This window comes from Egretta garzetta, unplaced genomic scaffold (genome assembly GCF_000687185.1).
Source record: "Egretta garzetta isolate BGI_Z169 unplaced genomic scaffold, ASM68718v1 scaffold287, whole genome shotgun sequence".
Taxonomy (NCBI): domain Eukaryota; kingdom Metazoa; phylum Chordata; class Aves; order Pelecaniformes; family Ardeidae; genus Egretta; species Egretta garzetta.
In genome coordinates, this window is record NW_009260435.1 from 1 (window position 1) to 24,756 (window position 24,756).

The following is a 24,756-nucleotide window of genomic DNA, read 5'->3' on the forward strand; positions in this document are numbered from 1 at the left end:
GAGTTTCTGGCCTCTTTGTAGTCAAAACCATCCCAAATTTGCATCGTAAGCTTCATTTTCAATCCTCTGGAAAAAATTTCCACAACTGTTTACAGAAACAACAAGTTTGACTCTAGTCCAAGAAGTTCAGATGTCAGTGTGTCAATCCCACAGGGACGTTTGAACCACACTGATGCCCCTTTCAAGGAAGGTGGCCTTAACATTTCCTCTGTGAAGCACCTGGCAGCTCAGCTCCAAGGCTGATCTCGAGTTTGAAAACCCGGTTTGTTCAGCACAGATTTGTAGACGCAAGTAGAGTAACGTAGGCTGGAAGAAACCCCTGCAGTCTCTGGTCCTTCCCCCACTCAAAGCAGGCCAGCTGGGTAGGGTCTTGTCCAGTAAAGTTATCAACAATGTCAAGGAGAGTCAGGCAAACCTGGGCAGCTTGTTCCGAGTCTGAATACCTGAAAGGTGAAAAAGTATTCCCTAGTCTCCAACCCAAATTCCCCATGTTCCAACTTGCGCCCGCTACCTCGCATCGTATCACTGTGCTCCTCTGAGAAATATTTGCCCCCATGTTCTCTAAGAGAATCCCTCCCGCTAAATAGTTGCAGGCAGAAACATGATCTCCTTCCCCTGGGAAGGGATGAGTCTCCCAGCCCTTCCTTGTCCTCGCTGATCACCCTGGTGTCACTGTGTTTGGCCACTGAACTCCCTCCGCTAGGCAATGTCTTTCCAGTGCTGGGCAGCCCAACGTTGGGCACATCTTCCAGATGTGATCTCAGAAGTGCCAAAGAGAGGAGCAGGACTGCTCCCCTCCACCGGCTGCCTGTACGCTTGCCAATGCAGACCAAGATGCATTTGGACTTCCTTGCAGCACGGGTACACTGCTGTCACACCTTTGACTTCTTGTCCACCTAACCCCCAAAAGCTGCTTTTTCTGCAAAGCTGCTTCCTACCCAGCCATCCCTGGGCCTGCCCGTGCCCGGGGATTGTTCCTTTCTTCCCAGATGTACAAGCATGCATTTGCCTCTGTTGAACTTTCAGGAGGTTCCAGTCAGACCATTTTTATGGCCTGTCCATGTCCCCCTGAAGACAGGCTCTTCCCTCCAGTGCACGCACCACCACACGTTGGAGCTTCCAACATGCTGGGAGCACACTCTATTCCACCATTCAGGTGGTTAATAAAGAAATCAAACTGCAGTAGCCACCATACGCATCCCTGAGAAATACCACAAGTTACTATCTGCTAGCAGGACTTCTTGCCACATGGCCCTTTGAACCTGATAATCCTGACCATTGACATTATTATCTTGGCCGGTGCAGACCTTCCACGTTTAGATCTAGGGAGTCTGTAGGAGACTGCACTGATGGCCTTGCTCAAATTAAGGTGCACAACATCCACTGCCTTCCCATGTCTTGCCCTTGTAGTATTCATGCTGGCTGTGCCCAACCACCTTCTTGTCCTGCATGTACCTCAGCATGGCTACATGTACCATTGACTTAAGTGCCTGGTAACCTTCCAACCGAAAACATTCTATGATTCTATGATTCTATGATTCTATGACCCGGTTGCCCAGGACCATGTCCAGACTGCATTTGAATATTTCTAAGGAGGGAGACTCTATAACCTCCCTGGGCAACCTGTGCCAGTGCTCAGTCACCCTCATTGTAAAAAAGCATTTCCTGATGTTCAGAGACAACCTCCTGTGTTTCAGTTTGTGCTCGTGGCCTCTGGTCCTGGCACTGGGCACCACTGGAAAGAGCCTGGCTTCATCTTCTTTACTTCCCCCATCAGGTGTTGACACACATTAATAAGACCCCCCTGAGCCTTCTCTTCTCCAGGCTGAACAGTCCCAGCCCTCCCAGCTCTCATATATAAGGTGCTCCAGTCCCTTCACCGTCTTGGTGGCCATTTGCTGGACTCTCTCCGGTATGTCCATGCCTCTCTTGCAGTGAGGAGCCCAGAACTGGACACAGCTCTCCAGATGCAGCCTCACCAGTGCTGGCTAAAGGGAAGGATCATATCCCTCCACCTGCTGGCCACACTTCTCCTGATGCAGTCCAGGATACACTTCCCTTGCAGCAAGGCAAAGAAGGGCATACCTAACTTCATCTACGAGACCAGTTCTTTCATCACAGAAGGTTATTAAGTTGGTGAAGCATGATTTTCCCTTGGTGAAGCTATGCTGACTACTCCTTACGATCACATTCATGTTCATCATGTGCCTGGAAACAGAGACCAAGGTGAGGCTGACCAGCCTATAGTTCTCTGGGTCCTCCTTCTTGCCCTTTCCAAAGACAGGAGTGACATTTGCTTTCCTTCAGTCCTCAGGCATCTCTCCCAATCACCATGATCATTCAAAGATTATTGAGAGTGGCCTCATAATGACATCAGCCAGCTCCCTCAGCACTCATGGGAGAATCCCATCAGGGTTCATGGACTTAGTATCTGATGTTCCCTGACCTGATCTTCTTCCACCAAGGATATGACAGACTCTCCCTCTGAGCCTGGAATCCCTGAAGCCTGGTCTTGCTAGTAAAGACCAAGGCAAAGGCGGCATTCAGTACATCAACCTTCCACGTCCTGTGCCTCCAGTTCCCCCAACTCATTCAGCAATGGGCCCACATTTTCTCTAGTCTGCCTTTTGTCACCTACATACTTACAGAAGCTCTTCTTGCTATCTTTGATATCCCTGGACAGATTAAATTCCATTTCAGCTTTGGCTTTCATAACTGCGTCTCTACATGCTCAAACAGAACAAGAATATTTGAAAAATAATTATTCTTAATTATCTTTGTCATGCAAACTGCTAGCCGGATGCTTTAGGGAATATACCTGTGTGGCTGACCAAGAATCCCTGCCCACGCACACGCGTGCACACACATGCACCACACACCGGAGGAATGCTCTGAAGAGGCAAGCAGAGGCTGGGAGCCCTTGAGGCGAAGGGGAGGATGATGAGCAACAGTTCACAGCTGTTGCAAAAGAAACCAAAATCACCTCAACATGAAAGGAAACCAGAAAAACTAGCAAAACCTGTAACAGCAAGTTGTACTTAAACAAATGCCAACCCAGAGCAGGGCAAAATTAATTTGGGAGTTAGTCTTATTGTTGAATTAACATAGCTTGTGTCAGGATGGTTTTGACTACAAAGAGGCCAGAAACTCCTCTTTATCTGTGAAACGCCAACAAGAATAAAACATCAGAAATCCTAACAGACCAGGATGGATGGAACTCGTACTTGGTTTCACAACTTCTAAGATTGGAAAGAGCTTCAGGAAACATTGCCTAAACACTGCTCCGGTTCAGTTGAGGTTGCACAGCTCATGCCTCTATCACCAAGGGAATTTTCAGCCACCTGCGTGCACTGAAGTGGAGGTATTTGTGTTTGATTTCTCTGTGTGTGTGGCTTGGGGTTTGTTGGCTTGGGTTTTTTTTCCCCTGTTATGAGCTAGTCTCTGCGGGGTGCCTCATCTTGCTTGTCTTCTCCTCTGCAGGTGGCTCATCTGTGCACTATGTTTAGGGAACACTTTGGTCATTGCTCTGCAGCTCACCATTGATTCACAAATCTCCTCTCAGGAGACTGATCAGAGCAATAGGAAATTTACTTCCCGCGTGATGTTGTTGATATTTTGCACATTCTGGACATGATAAAGAGACTTCCCCCCTTTCCCCCGCCCCGCCCCCATAACTAGGTCATCCGAGGTTTCTGGTACAGTTTGCAAAGCTTCCTCCTTGCACCCTACCTGATTAAGTACAAGCCCCCTGAGAACGTGCGGTAGCCTTTGCCACCACAGCTGCAGTATTAATGTCCCAGCCAGAAGACGACTGCCAGGTAGATACGGAAGGAAAAAGGAGAACGGAAACTCTCAGCCTTTTAACTGCAAAATAAGTGGGTTTGTCCTCAGCTTTGCTTTCTGGCTCACGATCGGAGGGTACTACTACAGTGAGAAATGTGCCAATTGATAGTGAGGTGAGGTTTGTGCAGAATTATCTTTTTCCCCTGTATGTAATTTATCTAGTTGGGAAAATAGGGAAGCATCAGCATGCAAAGCCTTTTCTCTGCATTTGTATTTAAGAAGTAGGAGCCTTAAGATAACAGCTTGGGAGGACTGTTTTCCTTTGGCTGGATGTGTTAACCAGTGAATTGGAGAAAATGTTAGCCAGGATCTGTGAAACAGAAGGGAAGTGTTAGAAAGAGAAGGAAGCAAAAGTTTAGGAGGAATAGAGGAAAGGGATTAGATCACCCATGGCTGGCTGAGAAAAAGAGGCAGGATGGGAGAAGGTTGTGGAACGCACCCTAACGGAGCAAAGCCTTCCTGCAGATGGATTTCAACGAGCAGGGCTGCGGTGCCTGAAGGCGGCAAATAGCATGTGAGAAACTGAAGCATTTGTCATTCGTAGGGAATTGCACCTATACATCTCTTCAAATGCAGGTGACTGACCAATGTGTTGATAAGTCCATAACCTGATCAAATCCCATGTTTGCAACAGAGCTTGCTCAAAGACCAGACTAAAAGTATTTTCAGAGCAGTATGATCAGTTTTTTTGAGCGGGTGCGTGTGTACATAGGTCACCTCTAGCCTACAAGCTCATGTTCTTCTATTGTGAAACCAGTTTAGACGTTTTCTGCTTGCTCGTTGTTTTCACGCAGAAGGAATAAGTGAAAGGAGTACAAGAAGAGTGACTGGACTGGAGATATTCCAGAATGACTTTCAAAAATCACCCCTTTTCAATAAAAGCACGTAGTAGAATAGAATGGAGAAGGCAGGCTATGCAATGTGCCTCTGTGTGTTTTAACCTCTTTACAAGGAATATGTTGGAAGGAAGTCATTATCTTTTCACTAGTTGTATTCATTGACATTATGAGTGTGCAGAGGAAACTACTCCTCCTGTAGAAGCTACAGTCTATAGCGTAAGCTGGAAATACCTGTGCCTGCCTGCCCTAGTAAAATAATCCCAGGGTTTTGCTCTTTCCTGTATATGGCTATGGCTTACCCATAGCGATAAACAACCTTCCCTGAAACAGGCAAAAAGCAAAAGCGTGCGCTCACTCATTGGCACTTCAGAAGAGCAGCGGTGCTGACAGAGCCAATCCTATCGTCTCGGCGAGGCGGGACGACCAGCTCGCAGTGGGATGAGCCAGTTTGCTGGGAACTTGCACCAGCTGACTTGGCACCTGCAAATTCAGTCTCGCTCCATCACAGCATTGTAGGAGACGAGATGCAGGTTTTTGTCTCCTTCGTCTGCTGCTGATCAACAAAAAGGCATTCTCCAGGCAAAGTCCAGTAACAAATCCAAGCTTGCGATCACACGCTAAGGCATCCTCTTCCTTCGTTCTCAGCAACTTATGAAATAAATGCTGGTGATTGTGTGGCACCTTGGAGCACCTTCTGGTGTCTCTTGATAACAAAAATATGGAAGCTGTGCAGTTTTTGAGACCAAAGAAGAGTCTGGAAGAGAGGGCAACCATTAGCAATTAGAAAGTTGAAACTGGCTTAATGAAATGTAGGCACAGTAGTTGAAAGAAAGCATCAGGAGTGATTTACATGATGAGTTAGGAGCTTCATCGATGAGATCAAAGGTTGCATCAGGAAGCTGCAGATGAGTAGAACTGAAATACGAATGTGGCTGAAGGTGAGGAAGCAGCAAGGCTTTATGTCTCACATACTCTGCTATGATACGTAGATGGAAGTTTTCTTTTTCATGTTGTCCCCTCTGTAATATTTTACTCTTTTCTTTGTAGAGGACAGCATTCAGGTTCTTTTGGTCATGTTAATTTCTTGAGGTTCTATGTGCAGCTTTTGTGTTTGGTTACCTGTGTCCTGTTTCGCTCTTTTCTGCACTTTTTATACTCAAATAGTGCAGAAACAAATGAGTCCAGTAGTGCCGTTAGACCTCATGGCTGTGGGACCTTGACATTTTGCCTTTGCTTCTTATTGTTCTAGCAATGCTGAACCAGACGGAGGTCCGTGAGTTCATCCTTTTGGGCCTCACCGATACGCGGGGGCTGCAGCACTTTTTCTTTGTCTCCTTTCTGTTGCTCTACTTGAGCAGTCTTCTGGGCAATGGTGCCATTGTGACCATGGTGGTATCTGAGCCCCAGCTCCACACACCGATGTACTTCTTCCTGGGGAACCTCTCCTGCCTGGACATTTTCTACTCCACAGTCACTGTTCCCAAGATGTTGACTGGCTTTCTCTTTGGGCATCAGCCCATCTCTTTTGGTGGCTGCTTGGCCCAGCTCCACTTCTTTCACTTCCTGGGCAGTACTGAGGCCGTGCTCCTGGCTGCCATGGCCTACGACCGCTATGTGGCCATTTGCAACCCTTTGCGCTATGCACTTGTCATGAGTCCACGGACCTGTCTGCTGCTGGCTGTGGCCAGCTGGTCCACTGGCTTTGTACATGCCATGATGCACTCAGTCATGACCTCTCGACTGAGCTTCTGTGGCCACAACCACATTCATCACTTCTTCTGTGACATCAAGGCACTCCTGAGTTTGGCTTGCAGCAGTACCAGCCTCAACATGACCCTCCTCAATGTCGTCACCACATCTATTGCTCTATGCCCCTTCACTCTCACAGTCCTCTCTTACCTCTACATCATCTCCTTCCTCATCTATAAAGTCCAGTCCCATGAAGGAAGATGGAAGCCCTTCTCCACCTGCGCCTCCCACCTCACCGTTGTAGCACTGCTTTACATACCAGTGCTCTTAAATTATACACCACCCTCCTCAGGAAGCTCCTTGAAAAGGGATGTGCACGTGTCTCTCATGTACAGTGCTGTCACCCCAGCTCTGAACCCCTTGATCTACACTCTTAGGAACCAGGAGGTGAGATCTGTCCTGAAAAAAATATTAGGGAGAAAACTCTTTCCTGGAGGAAAGTGACTACAACAAGGATAAGGCTCAGAACGTGGTTCCTCCACCTCTCGTGTTTATAAGGAAAGAGCTCCAAAGGATGCTGCGTTGCAAGAGACCAAAAAACTACTGATTGTCTCACCTAGTTTAAGACATTTAGAAGTTAATTGTGTAGATCTAGATCAGGGGAGATATTCGAGGACTTGATGCTTCTTCCATCATTTTGAGATGTCTTATGGCACCCTGTCTGTCTCCAGCTTCCAGTACAGACAGGTGTGTGTCTCTTGCAGGACTCGAGGCACAGCTGACAGATGCATGCAGTTGTCCTGGATAGTCTGAGGTATTAAATGATGATGATGATCTCTATGTTTAGAGAGCTGAATGACTCTCCTGTCATCCAGACCTTCCGTATAGGTGAAGAGAGCTGGCATGTGTTACGTTTTGGGCGGGCACAGCCTGCAAATGATGCTGTCAAAATTTTACTTCAGTCAACCCGCTGGAAGGATCTGTTTCTTTCCACAAAGTGTAAGGGAAACTTTACCAATGAACCTAGAGTTGAATGTAAACTTAAAGATGGACGTGAGCTTCGCCCCTTAGCACGCCTTAGCAGCGTGGCTTATCTTGCTGAGATTTATATCCTTAAATGTATTCATGTGTCTAGCTACTTTCCAGATTCACATTGCAGTCAGTGATGAAGCAATCAATTTGCATTTACACCGACTGTGACAGACGCATTGAATGTCCTCAGGTATCCTACTCAGACTTCGCCTGTGGATCCGGAATGGAACAGGTCTGTTGCAGGTCCTTTGCCATACTTCACGCCTGTGAAGTATGGATGTTTCTCACAGCACTAGATATCTACTTATATTTAGCACTAAATCCCAATTTTAATGTGAGGTTCTGACAGATGCGCTCGACACCTTGACCAGACTGGTGGTGGTTTGGTGCAGGCTCCAGAAGAGGTAGAGGCCTGAGCCATAGCCAGGCCCTGAACTCCTCATGTTTCTCTCTGTTCTCTGAAAATGCACAAAGGCACAGAGTGGCACCATGAACACCGAGGCATATGAGCTTGGAACACCGGTCATGTGATGGACACAAGCATAGCAGGTGGCTTTTCCAAGACTCATTTATCAAGGAACAAAGAAAATTGTGGGTACAAGGAGTCTCCTGCATACGATTTCCATCACATGTAATTTGACTGGAAGCCAACCACTTTATCTTATAAATATGACAGCGGTGCTCTCCCCCTTGAGCTGGAACACCTCTCAAGGTTGCTCCTTGAGGTAGAGATCTTCTACCAATGACAGACCTTTGGTAAGCGACTGATATCAGTCATAACCTGGTAACTTTGATTGCATGCTGAATTAATGTTAATGAAAAATTGATAAATTTTGCATAGACAATTCCTTAGACATAAACTGTTGACAAAGTCTGAGACTAAATTAGACCTAGGCACACCTAATCTCCATCAGGAGTTTAGAAAGCAAGGGGGTCTACTTCGAACCTTGTCACTGAACGGGGACAATCTTTTTAGCAGGGCCAGCTGTGACAGGACAAGGGGTGATGGTTTTAAACTAAACCAGGGTAGGTTTAGACTGGATATAAGGAAGAAATTCCTTACAATGAGGGTGGTGAAACACTGGAACGGGTTGCCAGAGAGGTGGTGGAGGCCCCATCCCTGGACACATTCAAGGCCAGGTTGGATGGGGCTCTGAGCAACCTGATCTGGTTAAAGGTGTCCCTGCTCCTTGCAAGGGGGTTGGACTGGGTGACCTCTAAAGGTCCCTTCCAACCCAAAGCAGTCTGTGATTCTATGATTCTGATTCTATCACTCTTAAGGTGTGAACTGACTCATGGATGTTGGCAGCAGACCCTGAAGCGATCCAGGCTTAGATGTCCCCCTGTCCGCTAGACATCTAAATCCCATCAGTGTTGGAGCTTGCTGCCACTTCAGATGCTCAAAGGTATCCTGCATGGCCTTCAGGCTGCCACTTCAAAACAACAGGCAGGTCTTCTTGGTCCCTGAACAACCTACAGGCTTGGTCTAAAACCTACTTGGGTATAAAAGAGTATCCTTAATGGCATCGAGTGCACATGTTCAGACAACTACATCAAGCGCCGTGAGCTGAGTTCCACTCTCCTACCCAAAACCTTACTTACTCTCGACTGCGTTAAATACTTTCCTCAAGACTTCTACAGATGGCCACCCCAGCTTCCAAAAAGGGCATTACAAACCACAGAGACATTCTTTCTGTCAGCACAGTCCTTTCCCACTGAAGAGTCAGGCAGCATTGCTGCACCCTCTCTGAGCACTCACGCGCTCCCTTCAGCACCCCTTGGCCACTACGAACAACGGCCCCTGAGAGACACAAAAGACTTGATGAGCTTTTGTAATAAACTTGGAAGTAATGACATGTTAGAATCATATGGATGTAACCATTTCTTCTGTGATGTCAGCCCCCTCATCTATCTTTCTTGCAGTGACACTAGCCTGATGAAACCACTTGTCTGGGTCACGACATCTAACATCAGATGTTTCCAGCAGATGTTTCATCTATAGCCACTGGGGTTGAACACCTCCAAAAGTGAAATTACTCCATGTGAAGACTGTGTTAAGATGAATACAGTGAACTTTAAGATCTAGGAGAATTGTCCCCCTGGTTTGCTGAAGGCAAGACTGCTGCTTTTCCCCACTCCCTAGATCCAGCCTGGGGCGAGGCTGAGGTGAGGCCCCTATTCCCACCACACACACACATTCACAGGCCTTCCACACAGATCAACACAGGCCCTGAGAAGTGCCTTTACCATCCAGGATCCATACCCAGACCCTGGACCAGCCTCCAGTCTCTAACTCTGATTTTTTTCCAGATGCTGGTTTCCTCCTACCCATGGGATAGTCCAACTTGAAGCTCACCAGGAGATCACACACCCACGGTGTCAGGAGTTAGGAACAGAGTTTAATAAGAGGAGTCACATTTGGCCATCAGGCAGAATTCTTGGCCAGAGAAGCTTACCAACCAGCAGCATTTTTGCACCTGACCTGCCCCTTTGTGTCCCCATCCTCTCCTGCTTGCCAGGCCTGTTCCACCCTGCTCCACCTCTCTTCCTCTGCCCCATGTCCACCCAAATAAAACCCCACCTCCCCCTAGCACTTGCTTTTGGGTGGAAAGCTTTGAAGGAAGTATCTCTCTCCCTGCATGACACAGCCTAGTGTTCAGCTCTGCACCGCTGCTGGCAAAGGCTGTACATGGGCTCTCTTTGTGGACCAAAGCAAAGAGAGATTTCTGCTACCACCTCATTGCAGAATGGCTTTTGCCTGATAAATTACAGTTTGCACCTTGTGGAATAAAGTGCCCGTGGCTACATGGCATACTGTTTGTGTTAGATCTTTTCTGTGTCTTGTCTAGTGTGTAGCCATCTAGCTCAACTCCAAAAATGTGGATTTTCTTGTTTACATTTTTCAATTCAAAAAGGGGTTTTATGGTAGCTTAGCAGGGTGTGGTGATTTTCAGTTTTTATTAATATTTTGACCGATATCTCTGTCCTGTGGCCCTGGGGGAAACAAGAAGAAACAAAAAGGGTGTTTGAGAGTTCTGCAAAGAAGATGAGGGAAATTCTTACTGAGCGTATAAGAAGCCAGTGCCCTGTGGTAGGTACGGAACTGAGGAGAGGGATCGAGACAGAGTGTAAGGTAGTCTATGCTCCCTCTGGTCACTGTACACAAGGGGCATTTGGGACCATATAGTGTTTTCGTGGAACAGTTTCCACCCAGTGGAGCTTTCCATTTCCTTTGTGCCAGTGCCATGCCATGGGTATATATATGTGCTAAAAGCCTGCCTGGAAAACAGTGAGTTTCAACTATGTCTTGTAAACAATCCGAGTCTTTATGACCAGACTGAGCCTGTGATTACTGCCACGGCGTTGAGACTAGAAAAGGAGTTTCCAAACAGACATAACCTGGAGTGGAGGAACTGGGAATTATTAAAAAAACCCACCCAAACCCTTAAGAAAATTCTGTGTGCCCAAATGTTAGTCAGTGATGAGAACTAATGAGAAAAAGGTTGCATTAGAATCGATGGCTATTAACTTAGCTGCTGTATCTCACACAGACAATTTCAAATTTGATGAATTCTAGGAGATTCTGAGAGCCGTGTGTTAAGAGCAGCTGAATCCAAGGTACCGAAGGAGCTTGGGAATTCCTGCAGTCCTGGACGGGGGAGTTGAACGATTGCTCCCTACCCTCATTTTCACGTCCCGCTAGAAGTGAGCCTGAGTGTGAATTCCCAATAGGTGTGCATACACACACAGAGCCACAAATGGATCAATCCGGACAGAAGGACACTACCTTTACAGGTCTCTGCGTAACACAGACAGCATAAACGTGGTTCTCTACTAGCAGAAAATCCCCTTCGTGGGTTTCTCTGTGTACCAGTGTGGCGAAATCCCGTTACAAATCCTGCCGACTACGCCGATTTCTCGCGAATGAGTGATTTTACACAATTTTGATTTAGTAGCAGTTTAGAGTTTATTTGTGCCTTTACGTCAAATCACAGGATCGGACTGTGGTATTTCAATAGCACTCAATCATCAGTCAATTAACAGAGTGATTCGACAAAATTTGTTTTAATTGAAACAGCGACTTAGTTACAGATTGAGGATGGCCAGGGTCACTCTGTCACAGCATGGAAGGAGCACACAAAGGAAAATTAAATTGCACTTGAGTTCGAGTGATTCACAGAGGGACCGTGGGCGCCGAGGATGAGGATGAGTTGTGAGGCTCAGAGCAGACCCCCTTGCTTCCTGAACTCCTCAGTGAGGAGTCAAGGTGTGACTGTGTCTAATCTTAGTCTCGGGCATGGTCAAGGGTTTATGTCTAAGGATAATGTGTGTCTAGCAGCAGTCTAAGGCTCACTTTGTAATTAAATCACACATTTACAGATTACTTAAATCGATTCACACATGCATACACACAGACATAATTACATTTTTATCTATCTAATCTATCTATCAAGGTGTACCTGTTAAAAATTCCCCTCCAGTTCAGTGAAATATTCACGTTGAATGTCTTGCCTTTTCTCAATGGGTGAGGGTTGAGCCTCGAGGAGTGAAGGGTTTCAGCCCAGGCTCCGCCATTGGTCTTCGGTGACGGACCTCTGATTTTCAAGAAGTTTGAAGAAGTTTAAAGTTGTTTTTTGGAAACTAAAAATATACAAACCTGGCAAACTCCGGAGAGAAACAGTCCACAAGATGCTTGACCACAAAGATAACATTGTTCAGTTTTCTTTGACAGCATCAGCCCCTACTGGAAAATGGTGTTTATTAAGTTCATTTGGACTGTATTAGTTTAACATCATCAGGTTTGAATAAGAAACAAGAAATCCCCTGTTGCTCATTAAAAAGTTGAAGTCTAGCAAAACTCTTTCTCGAAGACTATTTCTCCTATTAGCCACCTGATGACTGTACAGGGAATTAACAGCAAGCTTGTTACAGTTTGCTCAGTCTATCGAGCCCTTGGGTAAAAACTATGCAGTGTGAAGGGCAGTCATGGGAGTAAAGTTTCCTGGAGCTTTAGTGGGGCCCATGGAGGCTGTTAGGGATGGAGCTGTTGCAGGACGTCTAAGTGGCCCTCCCAGGGGGCTGCTCAGAGCAGAAAATCAGAGCCTGGTTACAGGAAAATGCAGGAGGGAATAAGCGCTTTCACCAAACAACCCCTCTGACCTGTCCTGTCAAGGAAAAGGGTCGGGTGCTGATCCCCAGCAGGACCTTGTCAGGCCTCGTCTGCCTCAGATGTCTTTCTAGTCAACACGGGGCTTGCAGAGGGTACCTCTGGGCTCCGGGGAGGCTGCAGTGGCCGCACAGCAAAGGTGCCTGAGCAAAGGCATCTTGGCCTGGCCCAGCCATCACTGCGGGCCCAGACCTGGGGCTACCCAGAATTCCCTGGGCTCAAGTTCTGGTGCTCATCCTGAAACATGGCCCTCACCACATCACTTCTCCCAATGCCCCTCTGGCCCAGCCCGCAGGCCCCCGGCAGCCCAGCCACATAGTGGTGTACCCAGCGTCTCCACTCGGAGTGCCTCCAGCCCCAGAGCAGATCCCGGCCCCACCCGACCCCACAGTGTCTTTGGGCCTGCTTTCACAAACTGTAGGAATGCACACATCAAATCACAACCTCTGAGACAGGACCAAGTGAAACCCAACCTGATTCACAAAAAAACGCAGAGATGGCCTGAAATGCATAAACAGAAAGGAGGAGGGAGTAGTTCAAGTTAAATTGAATTATTATCTCATCTTTTGCAGATGCTAAACATGTCTTAACTAAGATAACTTGAAACATGGTTGCAGCTCAGTGAAGACATCTCAACCCACTTTGAAGTCTCTGGTGTTCATGGGTATCTGCCAAGTGCCAGCCTATACAACAATTCTTGGGTTATAGCTATTATTATTGGATTAAGTCCTCATAAAGAGCAATGCATCATTACTGTTTTCAATTCTTGAAAAAGCCAAACGCACACACACAAAAAAAAAAAAATCCAGAGTTTACAAAATATGATCAGTGCTAATCCTAGAATTGTATCCTGGGAATCCACAGAAAAGAGCAGTGATCATACGCATTTATCTATCCATGTTCAACCAAAAAACAGCAGGCATCTGGTACCTGAATATCCCCCAGGAACACCCCTCCCTTGGCTTCCCAACAGCCAGCTTGCCCTGAGGACTCTACATCGGCCCTGTTAGTAAACGTGTAAGGCCCATCAGATAGGACACTGTTTTCTTAGCCCTCTGACTCATAGACTCTTTACAGCCCCCTTGGGACCAGATCCTTTGGGAACCAGGACAAATTGGACTCTAACTGATATCCTCATCCTGATTGTCAAGGCTTGGCTTCCTCCTAAATCCTCACCTAGCACATATCATTGTGCATTTTCTAGAACGTTTCAGTGACATCAGTTTCCTTCCTTTTTTTCCTATATTTTTTAATTTCCTTATTTAGGAAGTTTCACAATGTTTACATTTCAGCAGAACACAGCCGTTTTCCCCCTCCCAATTAAAAAGATGTTCTTCAGTTGTAGATTTCAAATTTCCATCAGATATATTCAAATTACAGCTTTCTATTTCATTGTGTCTATAATTTTTTTCTTAAATGGAATAGGATTATAAATTCAGATCGTATGAGAGTTAAGTTCCACAGTAAACATTTCGGTTAAAGAATCTCTGATTTTTCTACCTATTTATACCCTGATTCATTACCTGGATTTATCTCTGTTGTCAGAGGAAAGCATTTCAGAAAAGAGAGAAAGAAATAGGTCATGTTTATAGGATATTAGGTTCCCTCCCGTCCAAAACCCAAATCACATCCTCACGGGTTAAAGCTTCATTAGAAATAATAATAATAAAAATAATAATAATAATAATAATAATAATAATAATAATAAACAACTTCTGGCATCTATAATTAGTCCCAAAATGCATATGCATGAAGGGAGAGAGAGGCAGAAGGAATGGGACTCTATGGCAATGTATAGCATATACTGGAGTATGTGAAAGAAATTTTAGCAAACACAGTGAAGACACTGTTAGAGAAGATGATTTCAGATATGTACTTAAGGATGAGATTAATCATACCCAAGAAGTGACAATGTCTTTGTATTGGCTATAAAGGGAGTCTTCATATCCACACAGCAGAACGCTGCCGTCAGCTGCACCTTTCCACCCAAGCTGCTCGCTGGTGTTTGTATGTGGCTGCCTCTTTAGGTCACGCCGCGGTGGCTGATGTGCCTGATAGATGAGATCAGCTTTGCCCTTTATCTTCCATGGAGTGAATAACAGCAGTCCTGAAGATCCACACACACTGGCTGGGTTTGACCATAGCAAGAACAGCTGACATGCAATGGACTAAGCTCTTGGCATTAAGCAAAGTTATTTAAAAAAAACTGCAAAATTCAGAGTAACAGGGTCTGCATACAGAAACAGCTGCTGCCGGCAATGCCAGGTTCTGGATTTCAGCATCCACCATCTGCCCTTGCAACGCAAGTAAGAAGCTATGTGTGCCAGCTTTCATTCAGTTGGGAATGGAATTGCTTTCTCTGTTGCCACCCACAAACGTAAGGCAAATTTACAGAGAATCTGAGCAGACTTCGCATCCTCACACGCCTACATGCAATGTTTCTTCTGCCTGTAGCATGCCCCTTTCCTACCACACCACCCTAGCGCAAACCTGGCAAACCAAGACGAACTTCAATATTAAGTGCAAATTATAGAGACACTTTAATTATTAAAGAACCTTTAAATCCCTCAGGCCTTAAGACAGGTTAAGGGAGGTGTCAATGTTAAGGCAGACTGGCTTTTGTGCTGAGGGATTCAGGCACACTTGAAACAAAGCCATCTGAATAACTAAAGGATATCCAAGAGTGAACTGTGTTTCAGAAGACGTTGGGAGCCAACATGCAAACTTGGAAACCACAGTGTTGCAGTTAGTGTTCAAAAAAAGCTAATAGTGCAAGAAACTGCAGGATAAATACAGCAAGGACATTGCTTGTCTGGTAAAGAGGGAGCTGGTTGTAAGGAACATTCACAAAGTGCCTCCTGCATATCTACCAAAACCTTCGGTATTTAATCTAGGCAGCTAATAAGCAGCAACAACAATACAGGAAACTGCTTTGGAGAACCCATTACACTCAATTCCAGGTGCAGGCTTACAATCAATGTGAAAATCAGGGCTTTAAGATATCTTGGCACCCATGACTCCGCAGTTGCTTGTCAACTCTTTTAAGCTACCTGGAAGTTACAATGGGATCAATCTTTCTGGAGACAACGGCTATTGCAAACCACAGGGATGAGAGAGGCAGTCTAGTTTACTAATTCAGAAAAGTTTATTTAGTTCAGTAGGGCTATGGATGGCATGGGTGTCCATACCTGGCCCTCAGCCAGACTTTTGCTGGACTAGGTAAAGTCAGTACGGTGAGCGCAACCTGGATACAAGTCATCTCCTCCTAGAGAAGGCATGATTTGATCATTTCATTTCACCCTGAAAGTATTTTTTTTCTGACAGCTGGATATTAACTCAGGTGTTAATACATCTATTAACTTACGTGAACATCTACACAGCCAATGTTTAAAGTTTATTGATATCAGTTCCGGTGTTAATTTTCATCTAGCTCAAAGCAACACAAATGAACCCTTTCCCAGCCTAAACCAAGCACACAGTCTCCGCCTTGACCCATCGTTGTAATACGGAGGAGAAGAGAAATTAATTGGAAATGTCTCTCCACTATACAAGAAGACAGGTACGTTCAATAATGATATTCGAGCAGTGATTCAGGTGCCCAAGCAGAGGCATCTTGTGCCATTCAGGGTGACCTAGGGCATCACTGACACCAGAACAGGGTTGACCAACGTGATCAACAGACCCTACAAGATATCCGCAGGATCCCTTAATGTATCTGAACGAGCAACACACCCCTATCTTTAAGCAGTTATTTCTGCCTTTTGGTAAAGATGCCTACAGTCTAGATAGTAAGAAGTTCCTAAGGGGTGGCTAAAACTTAAGGGTTGATGCTACTCATGGGTGTAAGGTTGTATTCTTAGATATAAATACTGGGTATGCAAGCTCCGAGCTAGTCATCTAGCCCTGTAGAGTCAGTGGATATAAAGAGAAGCTCTGACCAGCAGAACAGACAGGGGAAGACTGTTCCCCACCAGTGGTCATAAAGGGAGCCCAGGGAACCAGCATAGCTCAGAAGCCAGACTTTTATATAGAGAGCTAGGCCTTGTGAACCCTATTCTCAGTCACCTTTCTGTTGACATAGGAAAACAGCACAGCGGATTGAGCGTCCCACACTGCTTTAGGTTTATGATGGGAACCGTCAGGAAGGAAGAAGGAAGAAGGACTGTTATAGTGTAAAATGTGAAGTGGAGGATGACAGTGAGGACTGGGAAAGGCATGACTGTAGTGCACAACTGGCCCTATAGGGTAGCAGCAGCTCAGGAGGGCAGAATGGGCACCCTTTCCGTGGAGCAGTTATTAGAACACAGCAGCACGCCAGGCTTAGATTATTAAGATTATTAGGTGGCACAGTAAGTGGTGAGCAATATTAGTGTGGTGGGCTAAGGGGCCAAACTCCCACCCAGCCACCAGCTCACTTTCCCACCCTCAGTGGGATGGAAGGGGGAGAAAACAAGATGAGAAAGCTCATGGGTTGAGATAAACACAGGGAGATGGTTTATCAATTAACACCATGGGCAAAACAGGCTCAAGCAGGGGAAAATTAATTCATTTGCGGCCAATTAAAATAGATTCAGATAGTGAGAAACAAAGATAAGCACTAAACCACCACATTTCATCCCTACTTTCCCAGGCTGAACTTCACCTCTTCACTGCAGGCTCCTCTGCTCCAGGTCTCAGGCAGTGCTGGGGAGCACACGGGGCTAGGGTCAGTACATAGCAGCTTCTCTCTGCCGCTCCTTCCCTCACTTTTCCCCTTCTCTAGCATGGGTCCTCCATGGGCTACAGTTCCTTCAGGAATAGCCACCTGCTTTGATGTGAGTCCTCCATTGGTTGCAGGGAATATCTCCTTGGAGATCATGGAGCACCCCTTCCTCCTCCATCTCTAATCTTGATGCTCCCTCTGTTCTTTCTTGCTCTTTTTGTTCATGCCTTTTCCCTCCATTTGGCATTTTCTGCTCAAGCAGGCTCACCCAGAGCAGGGTGCATGGGACATCATCCAGGCGGGGCTTGAATATCTCCAGAGAAGGAGACTCCACATCCCCCCCTGGGCAGCCTGTTCCAGTGCTCTGTCACCCTCAAAGTCAAGAAGTTCTTCCTCACATTCAACTGGAATCTCTCATGCTTCAGTTTGTGCCCATTGCCCCTTGTCCTGTCACTGGGCACCACCACTGAGAAGAGTGGTCAATCTCACTGCGATCACAGTACACCATTTGTGACATCAGCAGTGTGATAACAAAGCTGATCATAAAAGCACTTACCCAGGCCCCTGTGACTAGTGCTATGCAAAGCTTGCAAGGGTAATGGAATGTAAAGTCTCGCATACTGTTACATATCCATCATAAGACATCACTGCCGGGAGATAAGGGTGTGAGTGGGTGTGGAGATGCTGAGTAGCTACCACTGACAGGAGAATGAGAATGTTCCCCATCATTGTCACCATGTAGGTCACCAGGAAGAGTAGGAGGAGAGCAACCTGGAGGTCAGGTAAATCACCAGATCCCAGGAGGATGAATTCTGTAATGCAGGTTTGGTTTTGCTTTTCTGCAGCTTGAGGATTTGCTTTTCATGCAGAATCTTGGGGAAAGCAAATACTAAAATGTAATCTGAAAATTTAAAAACTGTTTTCCATGCATGGCAGTGAAGATGCACTATTCCGCTTAATTCTTGGATCCAATCCCTATGTCCTGATAACTTATTTAAAATTCCAACTCTTAAAGTGTTTAAGCAATATTTTCTATGAAAAAGCAAATTGTCTTATCTCTGTTTCAATCACTGTTGGTATGCCTCAGGGACAAGACAATTTTCTTCTTTTCTAAGAGGTATGGATGGTTACATGACATTTTTTGGCTTGGTGTCCTGGCTTGTGTCCCTGTCTTGCAGAGGCATACCCTAATCCTTGATTTTTGTACTCTGGATATACATTTATACACTTATGCTCCTTTGCAGATGCTCCAGCATGGGGAAAGGTGTTCAAAACTACCCACACCTATGGCATTAGCCTGCGGTCACATTGGATTAGGTTCTGCAACCAGGCAATCTTCACACAAGTTTTCTTCTATTCTGCATCTTGGGTGACCCAGTGGATTTACAAGGTAGGGAAACGTTGGGCATGGGGAGGACCATCTACACAGTTTGTTCAGTTTGTTCAACATCTTGTCACTTAAAAAAATTGGGGCATTCAGATAAAGCTGTGACTGGCGTAATAAAATGATGTCAGTAACAGATGAGCCAGACAGTTTAGCACATGGGCAATTATTTCCACTCATGGAAAAACACAGAAAGTCAGAAATTAATCTTATCATCAGCTCTTCATTCACTCTCTTTCCAAGTCTGCACGCTTCCCCTGGTCAGGCTTACCCCCACAGTAACCTGTCATGGGCCAGGGTCCCTCCAACACCTGCCCACACCATGCTGTGCGATGCAGCACAGATTCTGCAGGCTATCTTCTCGTTTCATGATCTTTGTGTGAAAGCCAAGAATCTGTTCTTTCCAACTATTTGCTTTGTCTTTATGTACTGGAGTCCTTATGTACTGGAGCCAAGACGAACTCAGAAGTCCCTTGTGACTCATTATATGCTCTTGAGTATGAACACAAAATCTCCTTTGATAATTTTGCTAATGGAAATTTTAAATAATTTATCAATTGGGTAGAACCTTCCCCATAATATTCTTGATTAAAGTTTAGAATATGCTAATGCTGTACTGAAATTTACTAATAAATTTTGCTTTCTCTATCCCACACGCATATTATTTCCAATCATATTCCATTTTCCAAAGGCATCTAGGTACCTAATGAAGACACTGTGAGCCAGGTATCTGTCATATCGAGTAGGAGGGGACTGTATCACAACCCATTTGGATGGTGTCTTTTTAACATCCCTTTGATGCAGGCACTCACGTATGGCACGAGGGTGTGCAGGAGCATTTCAGAGCACACCCTCTGCTGGGCCACACCACAAATGGTGCTTTCCACAGTTGGATTTCTGACCTGAAACAGGTGATGAGAGTTACTGTGTCAGTATTGCCTGAGTTCCCCCAAAGGAGGACCTGAAGCAGAGCTCCAGAAAGAAGAGGGGAAACATGGAAATAGGTGAGGATTGCAAGAGGGACCAGCACCCCAAGGTGGAAGGACAGAGTAGGCCAAGTCAATGGTGTGAACAGACTGTCTATTAGCACAGATGCCAAGTCAATGGTACACACAGACTGTTAGCATGGGTGCCCTGGCAGATACCAGACCCTGAGGTGCTTTCTTCTCAGTCTACATCAGAGGGAGAGTTCAGCATGATCTGGGCTAGACCTCAGATCTCTTGAGTGCTTTTGCCACTTGACTTCAGTATCAAGCACACGGCAAATATCAGGCAGAGGATAAAAACAGGGCAGAAATGCAAAAAAGCTGAAGTGTCTTTTTTTTTCCTATATACTTGGTTTTCAATTTTTTGTCTGACAGCAAACTGAGTCTGGAGAAGAGAAGGCTGTGGGGAGACCTGATTACGGCCTTTCAATACCTAAAGGGGGCCTATAGGAAAGATGGGGAAAATCTTTTTAGTAGGGCCAGCTGTGACAAGACAAGGGGTAATGGTTTTAAACTAAACCAGGGTAGGTTTAGACTAGATCTAAGGAAGAAATTCTTTACAATGAGGGTGGTGAAACACTGGAACAGGTTGCCCAGAGAGGTAGTGGAGGCCCCATCCCTGGAAGCATTCAAGGCCAGGTTGGATGGGGCTCTGAGCAACCTGATCTAGTTAGCGGTGTCCCTGCTCCTGCAGGGGGGTTGGACTAGATGACCTCTAGGGGTCCCTTCCAACCCAAAACATTCTATGATTCTATGATTCTATGAAATGATTCCAATACTTAAGTTGTTCACATGCCACATGCATCTTTTTAGCAACAGAGATCTATCTTCTGGTGCATCTTGACCTCTAAACTAAAGCCTCTAGATTATACACAAAGAGACCGTGGCAATCATGAAGCTGAGACTACCTGGTTGAACACAACATTTTATTTCTATCGTGGAACGGACAGAGCAGCTACTTGGTGGGGAACTAAGGGTATCCCATGTGAAAGTCAACGCATAGAGTTTGTATTTTTGAGACAGGTTTATTCCATCTCATGTTAGCAATCAAAATGGATGGAATTCAGTCTCTGCAGTTCAGCTAGGACCAGCTTCTTCACCCGCACAGGCCGAAGTCACCGTGATAAAAACTGATATTTCAGATTGGTTTGACTACACTCCCATCTAGCGGTGTTTGCATAATACAACTTCCCCTTCTACTTTTTTGTGACTTCACTTTTTCCATGTGGTCTTTGAATTTCCCCATGTTCTTATGATTTTTTTTCTTTTTGAGGCTCACCAAGCCAATGCAAAGTTGCGCTTTGCCAAGACATATTTATTCATCAAGCTGTTTCTGTCTGGTCTTGGAGACTAAGCAGTCTGAACATTGACTAACAAATCACATTCTACCTGGCCTTCCTAAAGGCAAGCTAAGAAGCTGAGATTAAAAACCCAGGACCTGGAACAATCTTCTCACTTATTTGTGATTCCACAGCTAGGAACGAAGTCCCCCTGCAGAAAAAGAAGGTAGAGCAGCATCTCCAGAGGATGACTGAAATAGCTGGCATTCAAGTAGCTGCCTGGCATTAAATCCAGGCCCTAGTTAGTTTTAGACGTCAACACATCTGTAGAACCCAGTGCTGACTTGATAGCCATGATGATCATCACAGTCATCTGTCACTCAGTTGTCACCCTATCTGTCGATATAATTCCATCCAGGCCCAAAAGTAATCAAAATGTAGGCTAAGGAAACACTGATCCCATCAGAGTGTGAAAGAAAGGAATGTGCAGATGAGGTTGATGACAATGACTTCTCCAAGGCTTTTGTTTGCTTGATTATCCCCTCGGGTGTTTCACTTGTCTCAGCTCTGAAAAGGTTTCTAAGGAATGAGGCAAAGAGGGGAAAACTCTCCACCTGACAGAATGGAAAGGAAGAGCTGGTATATTCAGTTGGCTAAAAAAAAAAGAAAATATGGTCACAATCGAGAGCTTTAGAAGAAAATAAAGATGGATACAAAACCTTGTGAGGTAGAAGATTCTTTAATTGGATTTCAGTGTTGCTGTGGTTTTAGGTAAGAAACAGGGTTGGTCTGAAAAGTTTGCTGATTGACACAGAAATGGGGGACACTTCCAACAGTTCAGTTGTCAGGTGTTGGCAAATGGGCTAAAAATTGGGGCGTTGAATGAACAAGAATTTAAAGAAAAATTTAAAGTTAGATCTGTGGAAAGAAATGTGTATGTCTCCCAAAGTTATGCTAAGTGGTTCAGATGCAAGTTACTGCATGGGTGTCCTTACACAGCCCTCACTGCTATAGTGTCTTGTCACCGCCCCAAGTGTGGTGGGCAACGTCAAAAAGGGGGTGCAGTCTGCATGGCAGAAGCTGACTTCTGAGCTAATGTCTAAACTCCTGCTATTGTCAATGGAAAGAAAGAGATCATTTCCTTAGAAGATTTAGCCTATAGAAAGTCGATTTGTAAAGCGTACTGTATGGATCACAGTCCAAAGCACTTATTTCTCTCTGCAGACTGTAAGAAGAGTCTGAGGTGGGTGCCCTAGATGCAAATGTTCTGAGTTAGGTGGCATTAATCCCACTGGAGATGGTTCAAATAGGTGCTGCTAAATCAGAGTGCTAGATCTGGGGAGAGAGTGGGCTGGAAAAAAAACTCCCCCAAAGTTGTATTGGTAGAGGGGGGTGTGTTTAGGGAACCCCGGGGCTGAAGACTGTCCCTCACAGTCTGTGAAGGGTCATGGATGGAGTTTGTGTTGCCAGGGTGCACGGGCTTGAAAAATGCACCCCATTAATGTGTTGCCAACAAGTCTCCCAACTCCATGCACATCTGGATAAAAAAAGAGCTGACAAGAAGAGTCCATACAGATGAAAAAAGAAGTAGGTGCTTTCTGTTCAGTTCATTTGCCGGTACAGCCTTAACCACAGTATTGTGTCCAGTTTGGGCCACAGTATATTTTTTTTTAGTGCTTTTGTACTGAACAAATCCAGAAAAGATCAGCCAAAGCCTCAGGAGTTTTGGAAAATGGGTTTTGTAATTTAGAGAGCGAAGTGGCTCAGTACACATGAGAGGAAGATAAAAAAGAGCACTATGACAAGCAGTAGGGTTTATCTAAACTGTATTTTTCTTATTAAGGGCCTGGCAACTGAATGCTCTGTGAGTTCTCAGTGACCAGAAAGAGACACTGTCACAAGATGATTCATCCTAACTGTTTTAGGGTGAATTAAACTCCTTAAATCTGGAATCCTCCATTCTACCCATTGACGAGACTGAAGGGTGAGAGAACTGGAAGGTGCTTTGGGGTGTGTTTGGGGGTTTTTGGCAGGGCGAGCATATGCTGAGGATGGTATAGATGCTCACACTTATTTTCATTGGTGGGAGGTGGATTCTTTTTCAGCCTCCTTCAAATAAGAAAAGTACCTGCATTAACGGTCATGCTACACACTGATATATAGTGAATATATAATACGCATCAATGCATATTAGCAACGGAATTATAGCTGTGTCACCATTCGAACAATCAGACCAAATTATTTTTTTCACAACAGAAAGGAATATGGCAAAACTTGTGATGGCATCTAATGAAAGGAGTTGATTTTTAATTTGCTTGCACAGACTGGAAACATGATAGAAAGCAGCCTTGTGCCAGAGAAGCAGCCCAGGCATTGCTTCAGCTTTAAGTGCTCTTCTCAGTACGTGGAGTAATACGCAATATGACTCTCAGTATTGTGCAGAACCTTTATAGAAATTGGGTGATAGGTCTGATAACGGAAAGACTTTCTTACTCTGCTTCTCTATTCTATGAAGAAACTTTCACTGTTTGAGTCTGAACTGTCAAGGTCATCACCGGTGCTAACATTTCCCGATTTATCACTAGAACAGAAGTCATGACAAAGCAAGAGTGGAAAAACACAATGGCTGTTACAGAGTTCATCCTCCTGGGATTTGGGAATGGCCCTGAGTTGGATTGTCTTCTGTTCCTGATGTTTCTGTTAATCTATGTTGTGACCATAACAGGAAACATCTGCATCATCGTGCTGATGGTGGCTAATCAGCACCTTCACACCCCAATGTACTTCTTCCTGGGCAATTTGGCCTGCTTGGAAATCTGCTACAGCTCAAATATCTTGCCAAGGATGTTGCTTGGCTATCTGGGTGGTGACAGACGCATTTCAGTCAACGGGTGCTTTACGAAGTACTATTTCTTTGGTTGCTTGGCAGCCGCAGAGTGCTATCTTCTGGCAGCAATGTCCTACTATAGGTACCTCGTGATGTGCAAACCCTTGCACTACCTCTCCCATATGAATGGCAAGCTCTGCTTCCAGCTGGGTGCCTCATCTTGGATAAGTGGCTTTCTGTCTAATTCTATACTGACATTCCTCATCTCGAGTTTAGATTTCTGTGGGCCTAATGAAATTGAACATTTTTTCTGTGACTCATTCCCAATGATAAAACTTTCCTGCAGTGATGTTCACGTGGCAGGACTTGCCACTTCTGTTGTGGCAGGTGTGTGCTCACTGCCTCCCTTTCTGTTTACCTTCTCATCCTACCTCTACATCATCATCACAGTCATGAGAATTCCTTCTGCCACTGAAAGGAAAAAAGCCCTTTCCACTTGCTCCTCACTTCTTATTGTGGTGATTCTTTTTTACTGGTCAATAATAACTGTCTACGTCCTTCCCCATCATGATACCCAAATATCCCCCAACAAAGTCTTCTTGGTTTTTTATACCACTCTCACTCCCTTGGTCAATCCTCTCGTCTGCAGTCTGAGAAACAAAGAGGTCAAGGAAGCTCTGCGAAAACAGACATGTAAATTGCTGGCTTTCAGAGGACTGCTTCCCGTTAAATAAAAAGGGGGTAACAATCCTTAATGAGCCACAGGTTTAGGCACAATTGCGTGGCATGTGAATCATAGAATCATAGAATCATAGAATGTTTTGGGTTGGAAGGGACCCCTGGAGGTCATCTAGTCCAAACCCCCCCGCAGGAGCAGGGACACCGCTAACTAGATCAGGCTGCTCAGAGCCCCGTCCAACCTGGCCTTGAATGCTTCCAGGGATGGGGCCTCCACTACCTCTCTGGGCAACCTGTTCCAGTGTTTCACCACCCTCATTGTAAAGAAT

The 24,756-nt window shown here is 45.4% G+C and overlaps 2 protein-coding genes across 2 annotated transcripts; both read left to right on the plus strand.

Annotated features, from left to right (window-relative positions):
• Positions 1 to 5,933: 5,933 nt before the first annotated feature.
• On the plus strand, positions 5,934 to 6,875 carry LOC104130677 (olfactory receptor 12D3-like). Its single transcript, XM_009643746.1, has one exon. It carries the CDS (start codon positions 5,934 to 5,936, stop codon positions 6,873 to 6,875), a length of 942 nt encoding a protein of 313 aa, XP_009642041.1.
• A 16,642-nt stretch (positions 6,876 to 23,517) lies between these two features.
• LOC104130679 (olfactory receptor 476-like) lies at positions 23,518 to 24,501 on the plus strand. The gene has a single exon (XM_035899559.1). It carries the CDS (start codon positions 23,518 to 23,520, stop codon positions 24,481 to 24,483), a length of 966 nt encoding a protein of 321 aa, XP_035755452.1. The 3' UTR covers positions 24,484 to 24,501.
• Positions 24,502 to 24,756: the final 255 nt, after the last annotated feature.